Source organism: Abrus precatorius, unplaced genomic scaffold (assembly GCF_003935025.1).
Source record: "Abrus precatorius isolate BTA unplaced genomic scaffold, Abrus_2018 Scaffold8, whole genome shotgun sequence".
In the NCBI taxonomy this organism is placed as follows: Eukaryota; Viridiplantae; Streptophyta; class Magnoliopsida; order Fabales; family Fabaceae; genus Abrus; species Abrus precatorius.
In genome coordinates, this window is record NW_020874428.1 from 31,681,530 (window position 1) to 31,688,623 (window position 7,094).

The 7,094-nt window shown below is 37.2% G+C and overlaps 1 protein-coding gene across 1 annotated transcript; it reads left to right on the top strand.

The window, feature by feature from the left end:
- Positions 1–935: 935 nt before the first annotated feature.
- On the top strand, positions 936–6,433 carry LOC113848337 (sucrose synthase). Its single transcript, XM_027477800.1, has 14 exons — positions 936–993; positions 2,010–2,138; positions 2,310–2,436; positions 2,540–2,691; positions 2,780–2,972; positions 3,204–3,539; positions 3,732–3,827; positions 3,943–4,116; positions 4,218–4,334; positions 4,421–4,587; positions 4,702–4,926; positions 5,028–5,591; positions 5,886–6,024; positions 6,128–6,433. Exons 2-14 carry the CDS (start codon positions 2,041–2,043, stop codon positions 6,155–6,157), a joined length of 2,418 nt encoding a protein of 805 aa, XP_027333601.1. The 5' UTR covers positions 936–993; positions 2,010–2,040; the 3' UTR covers positions 6,158–6,433.
- Positions 6,434–7,094: the final 661 nt, after the last annotated feature.

Below are 7,094 nucleotides of genomic sequence, written 5' to 3' on the forward strand. Positions count from 1 at the left end.
AATTTCTAGTTATCTATTTAATTACCTGATAATAGATAAATATTTAATTGTACAGTTTAATTGATTTATATTGATTTATAATAAATAAATGCTTTTATTTAGCTAAATGGTTGTTAATAAACAAGCGAATAAGTAAATGAGCGATGTTTGACTAGTGAAAACATCTTTGATTTTTAAGACTATAAGAATAACAAATTTAATTTTATATTTATACATAAAGGTTAAAAACTAATTAATGATTATTTAAAAAGTTAATTTTAATCACTTGAAAAAATTTAATTATCAATATTTGTTATTATTTTTACCACAATGAAGCATATTTACTCGAGTCATTTTTTATTACGATAAATAATAAATTTTAAAGTTTTAAAAACTGCCACTACGATCAGTTAATGCAAAATAAAAACATTATCATGTATATTATCTGTCAAAGAAACACCTTGTTGCACGAAATAAGCTATATTATTCTATAGTAAAATATTATAATTATTATACCGAAAAAAAATTTATTACATTTATCGTAGGAAAATTGATTAGCTCAACGGATCAAATTCAGTACACGACAACAATATATTATATTACAGATACAGCAAAAAAAAAGAAAAGAAAATTGACGTGGCACGCTGTGTATTTACTGAAAAAATGCATATTTTAATTCTATTTCAATTTTCAAGCAACACAAAGAATATTCTTTTAATTATATTATGTGCATTTACAAAACCACCCTTGGCTGCTAATCCTTTGGTGGGGTAAGAAAGAAGAAAGATAAAGATTTTTGACCTTTCGTGAATGAATCTCTTACTCAATTAATTTTTTTTTGAAAAAAAATCCATTTCCTTTATTTAATTATTTAATATCTCTTTTCCACTCTGTGAAATTCCCATTCTGCTTCGCGCTCTTGTCTATAAATTGCCTTAGCCACCACTTCAGTTTCCATTCATTCACTTCTCTTTATACCCCCCTCTCTATTTTGCGTTTATTCTGTTTCCGTAGGTACTGTTGTTTTTCTCTTCTCTTTCTTTTCTTCATCTTCTTTTCTCCTTGTTTGTTTTTTCTTTTGTCTTTCCTTTTTCCCTGTTACTCTGCCCCTTCCCTGTTTCGGTGCTCTGTTTAACCCTGCCACGTCAGAATGATCTCATTTCTCTGCATGTTCATTCTCTTGTGACCATTAGATCAGATTCCGTCTGCTGATCCAGGGTCTCTAAATGTTTTTTTCTTTTTCCATCTTCTCACATGACACGGGGGGTGCTCTGTTCTCACACTGGCTCTGTTCTGGGGCTCTGTTTTCTTCAATTTTGCTTCGGTTTACTCGGAAATCTCGGTTCCTAAGACTCTACTCTGTTTCTGGGAACTTGGTTTCTGTCGGTTGGTTGTTTCTTTATGCAGCCCTTTAACGGTTAAAAGGAATTAAAATGCATGTCCTTGGCTAAAAAAAACAAAAGAAGAAAGCACTTTGTACAGCCTGGCCTCGAACCAAGAGCTTCTTTGTTGGTTTGTCATTATTAAAAAAATTAAATTTTTTGTGGATGAACACTCGAGACTTATGTGGGGTTTAAGCCTGGAGTCGAAATTTCAATTTGTTTGAAAACAAAAGCTCAAGCATTTTATTTCTGTCAGCCACTTTGGTCGCTTGTTCTAATTAATTAATTTGATTATTATTTAAAAAATTAGAATTTAAAAAAAATAAAAGTTGGTTACACTGAAAAAAGAAAGTGCATCCTGCAATTATTCTTCAGCACTGTTTAAGTTTGAAATCTTAGTTCAACAAACTAGAAGATCTGGTATTGGAATTTTTGTGGACAGGTGGTTGGTGGGGGTGGGTAGGCCTTGAATTTCAATCCAATTTTGGAGCATAATTTTATTTTATGTTATATTTTTATTATTTACCTGCTGGGGTAATTGACTTTGTGATGATTAAGGTTAAGATAAGATTTACCTCAATATTTTTCATGGTGACATGTTTTTCTGTATTCTTGATCTGTTTCTTACACTGCTTTTTCTTGTTGCAGTTGAGGTCTTTCCCTGAGATCTTCGAAGCCAATGGCAACCGATCGTTTGACCCGTGTCCACAGTCTCCGTGAGAGGCTTGATGAAACCCTCACTGCCAACAGGAACGAAATTTTGGCCCTTCTGTCAAGGTAACTCACCATTTTTCTTTTTTGAGGAATTTAAGTTCATAGTGATGTAGATAGAGTGAGTTTGTTTAAGGAGACTCAATTTTTTTGTAAGATAGCGGAAGTTCTACTAATTATGTGATATGGAAGCATGTAGTGTAACATAACACTGAAAATGTTTTGGATTTTTGACAGGATCGAAGCCAAGGGCAAGGGGATTCTGCAACACCACCAAGTCATTCTTGAGTTTGAGGAAATTCCTGAGGAGAACAGACAGAAGCTGATTGATGGAGCTTTTGGAGAGGTTTTGAGATCTACACAGGTAACTTCTTTTGAGCAGTGTGTGTATCCATAAACAAGCTATAATTAAATATTGGGGTTTGTTTGATTTTCTCATTTCATTGTTTCATTAATCTATGTTGTAGGAAGCTATAGTTTTGCCACCATGGGTTGCTTTGGCTGTTCGTCCAAGGCCTGGTGTATGGGAGTACCTGAGGGTGAATGTGCACGCTCTTGTCGTTGAGGAGTTGCAAGCTGCTGAGTATCTGCGCTTCAAAGAGGAACTTGTTGATGGAAGGTGAAAAAAGAAGGTCTCAAGTTTGTGTTTAGTAGCACTTGTTATGTTGACGCAACTTTTAACTTTGTTTCTCTGACTCTTTTTGCAGTTCAAATGGAAACTTTGTGCTTGAGTTGGACTTTGAACCATTTACTGCATCCTTCCCCCGCCCAACTCTTAACAAGTCAATTGGAAATGGTGTGCAATTCCTCAACCGCCACCTTTCTGCCAAACTCTTCCATGACAAGGAGAGCTTGCACCCTCTTTTGGAGTTCCTCAGGCTTCACAGCTACAAGGGAAAGGTATCTATTTCTTGCTCTTCAAGGTAGTGATAAGAGTATGCATGTGTAAGACATTCTTCAATAGTTCAATGACTAGAATATCCACATCCATGTTTGGACCATGTTTAATAACCAGATCTAGTGTACAAATCTGACATATCTGTATTCATTCCTTTACTTATAATTTTAATATTGGTTTTGTGTGTATTATAACAAAAATTTACTGACCCAAGATTTTTTTGACATGTGCAGACTCTAATGTTGAATGACAGAATCCATAACCCGGATTCTCTCCAACATGTTCTGAGGAAAGCTGAGGAGTATCTGGGCACAGTTCCTCCTGAAACTCCCTACTCAGAATTTGAGCACAAGTTCCAGGAGATTGGTTTGGAGAGAGGGTGGGGTGACACCGCAGAGCGTGTCCTTTCTTCAATTCAACTTCTCTTGGATCTTCTTGAGGCTCCTGATCCATGCACCCTAGAGACTTTCCTTGGAAGAATCCCTATGGTCTTTAATGTTGTTATTCTTTCTCCCCATGGTTACTTTGCCCAAGACAATGTTTTGGGATACCCTGATACTGGTGGCCAGGTTAGTTTTTGTTATATGCTCCTTGGGATATTTTTAGTGTATTTGGATTCACGTTTAAATGCCTGTAGATTCATGTGTACTTCACTATTACTAGTTGTAGTTGTAGTTCAATATTACTGGTTGTAGTGTGAATTCAAAAACATACTTTTGCTATCATAGTTTATTCATACTGTTCTTAATTCTCTAATCCAGGTTGTTTACATCTTGGATCAAGTTCGTGCCTTGGAGAATGAGATGCTCCAACGCATTAAGCAACAAGGCTTGGACATTATCCCTCGCATTCTCATTGTAAGTGTATAGTTTTGTGTGAGGTGTTAGCGAACTTAAGCTTACTGGTGTGTGTGTGACGTGTATGGATGGATATGCTTTTCTAATATGTGCTTGTGGATGTTGTCAAATGCAGATCACTCGTCTTCTACCTGATGCAGTTGGCACTACTTGTGGCCAACGTCTTGAGAAGGTGTTTGGAACTGAGCATTGCCACATTCTACGAGTTCCCTTTAGAAATGAGAAGGGAATTATTCGCAAATGGATCTCAAGATTCGAAGTCTGGCCATACCTAGAAACTTACACTGAGGTAAATTTTTGATCCATGACAGTCTTGACACCCCTTCAAGCATTTTGATGTTTTCACTTGAATTTTTAACATCCGATGCAATTATCTCTTGTTATTAATAGGATGTTGCTCATGAGCTTGCCAAAGAGTTGCAAGGCAAGCCAGATCTGATCGTTGGAAACTACAGTGACGGAAACATTGTTGCCTCTTTGTTGGCACACAAATTAGGTGTCACTCAGGTTTGTCTATACATGGGACACTTTAGTTCAAGTTGTAATATCTATGGAACTCAAGAGGCCTAAGTTTTTTCCTTTATTCATTGCAGTGTACCATTGCTCATGCACTTGAGAAGACCAAATACCCTGAATCCGACATTTACTGGAAGAAATTCGAAGAGAAATACCACTTCTCTTGCCAATTCACAGCTGATCTCTTTGCCATGAACCACACAGACTTCATCATCACCAGTACCTTCCAAGAGATTGCTGGAAGGTGAACTACCACGCTACCCTTTCACTATTATTCACCGTATTTGTTCCTTTGTCCAATTTTACTTATTGATTAGCTTACTAACATACTTGTATCACTGTATAAATACTTGTACAGCAAGGATACTGTTGGACAGTATGAGAGTCACACCGCCTTCACCCTTCCTGGACTCTACCGTGTGGTGCACGGTATTGATGTCTTTGATCCAAAGTTCAACATTGTGTCTCCCGGAGCTGATCAAACCATTTACTTCCCATACACTGAAACTAGCCGTAGGTTGACATCCTTCCACCCTGAAATCGAAGAGCTTCTTTACAGCTCAGTGGAGAACGAAGAGCACATGTTAGTTTCTCACCCTCTCATGTCCTTGATACATTTGTTGTCATCACTATTTTTTTCATCATATGTTGAACATTTGTCTAAGTCAATTCCATTTGTGACAGATGTGTGTTGAAGGACAGGAGCAAGCCAATTATCTTCACCATGGCAAGGTTGGACCGTGTAAAGAACATCACAGGACTTGTTGAGTGGTATGGTAAGAATGAAAAGCTGAGGCAGTTGGTGAACCTTGTTGTTGTGGCTGGAGATAGGAGGAAGGAGTCAAAGGACTTGGAAGAGAAAGCTGAGATGAAGAAGATGTATGGTCTGATTGAGACCTACAAGTTGAATGGGCAATTCAGATGGATTTCCTCACAGATGAATAGAGTGAGGAATGGTGAGTTATACCGTGTGATTTGTGACACAAAGGGTGCTTTTGTGCAGCCTGCAGTGTATGAAGCTTTTGGTTTGACTGTTGTTGAGGCCATGACTTGTGGGTTGCCAACATTTGCCACTTGCAATGGTGGTCCTGCTGAGATCATTGTGCATGGCAAGTCTGGATTCCACATTGACCCTTACCATGGTGATCGTGCTGCTGAGCTTCTTGTTGACTTCTTTGAGAAGTGCAAGGCTGATCCATCTCACTGGGACAGCATCTCAAATGGTGGTCTCCAGCGTATTGAGGAGAAGTAAGCAACTTGTTCTATCTCTCTCTTGACACTAACCCATTACATTGTGAATGTGTTTTGTGTTGTCTAGTGTTATTGCATGTTACTAACCAATGCCCATGTTTCAAGGAATCAATAAATAAGAAATATATTTAAAACATATTTAAAACTATATGATGAGTGTATAGATAACAAATTTTAATAAATCATTTAATTCTTTAACCAATATTTTTAATGTTAGACTTTGTTACTGGCCTTTGTTTTAGTTGTGGGAATGGTGGTTAAGATCGTTCTTCTTTTGCCTTGGTTGCACAGGTACACATGGCAAATTTACTCTCAGAGGCTCTTGACACTCACTGGTGTCTATGGCTTCTGGAAGCATGTGTCTAACCTTGACCGCCGTGAGAGCCGCCGCTATCTTGAGATGTTCTATGCTCTTAAGTACCGCAAATTGGTATGTATTTCTTGACCCTTTTGGCATATTAATATATTACTCACTTTTTATACAATTTTCTCTTCAAAATTCATAATGTGTTTTTTTGTTGATTTGACCATAGGCCGAGTCCGTGCCCCTTGCTGTTGAGTAAACTGACGTTGAAGAGTAGATACAAGTAATGGAGGAACCGGCTTTTTTGTCATTTGGAGTTTGTTGTCTTGAGTTCTATAAATAATGCCGATGATTTTTATTTTGTGATTATTAAGCCTTGGATAAGAGGAGGAAAAAAAAAGAGTCTTTTTCTTTTTTCCTTTGCATGATTTGAATCTCTGATTGGAAAGCTTGGAATTGGGGTGTTTTACCCATCAATTCAATTTTAAGCCGTGCCTTCTTCACTTTGTTGTCCATATTCCCATTATTTGAATCTCCCAACTTTATTTTTATAAATTGCAGTTCCTTTTATCTTAATGCTTAAAACCATAACGAAACATCATAATAACTAGAGTATTGTAGAACAAAGGACACCCCCCCCCCCCCCCCCCCCCCCCGGGAATTTCATCCGTTATTTTCTATCAATTGGGAAAGAAAAAAGTGAAAATGGACGTTGGAATTTAGATGTACATGTCATTGTCAAATCTCATTGTTCGATTTGTATAATTCCCAGATGGCAATTGGCAATGCAACTCCTTTTCAACTGGGCTTTATGTATTATTGGGTCACAAAAATTCTGCGTCTAGTATCTACCAAAATAATGAATAAAATCTGACATAAGAAGAGAGTTGTTGGCAATGGATGAGTAGGTTAAATTTGGTATCTTCTGGCCCCCCTCATCCAACGGGCCTTCACCTTTTAAGGTATGTAAGTTAGAGCCAATCCTTGGGGAAAAGAAAGACAAATTAACGTTATTGGTTGTTCCCACTTTCACTTTAGTCAAATAACGCTCCCTAAAATTACTAACCTTTTTGTTTGCTTCCTTCGTGTCAGACACACACAGTGGGAGAAGCATTTTCATGTGGACCGTTTATATCATCAAATTGGATTCTATCAAGAGAAGATTTATATATAATAAATAAAATTCCATGTCTATG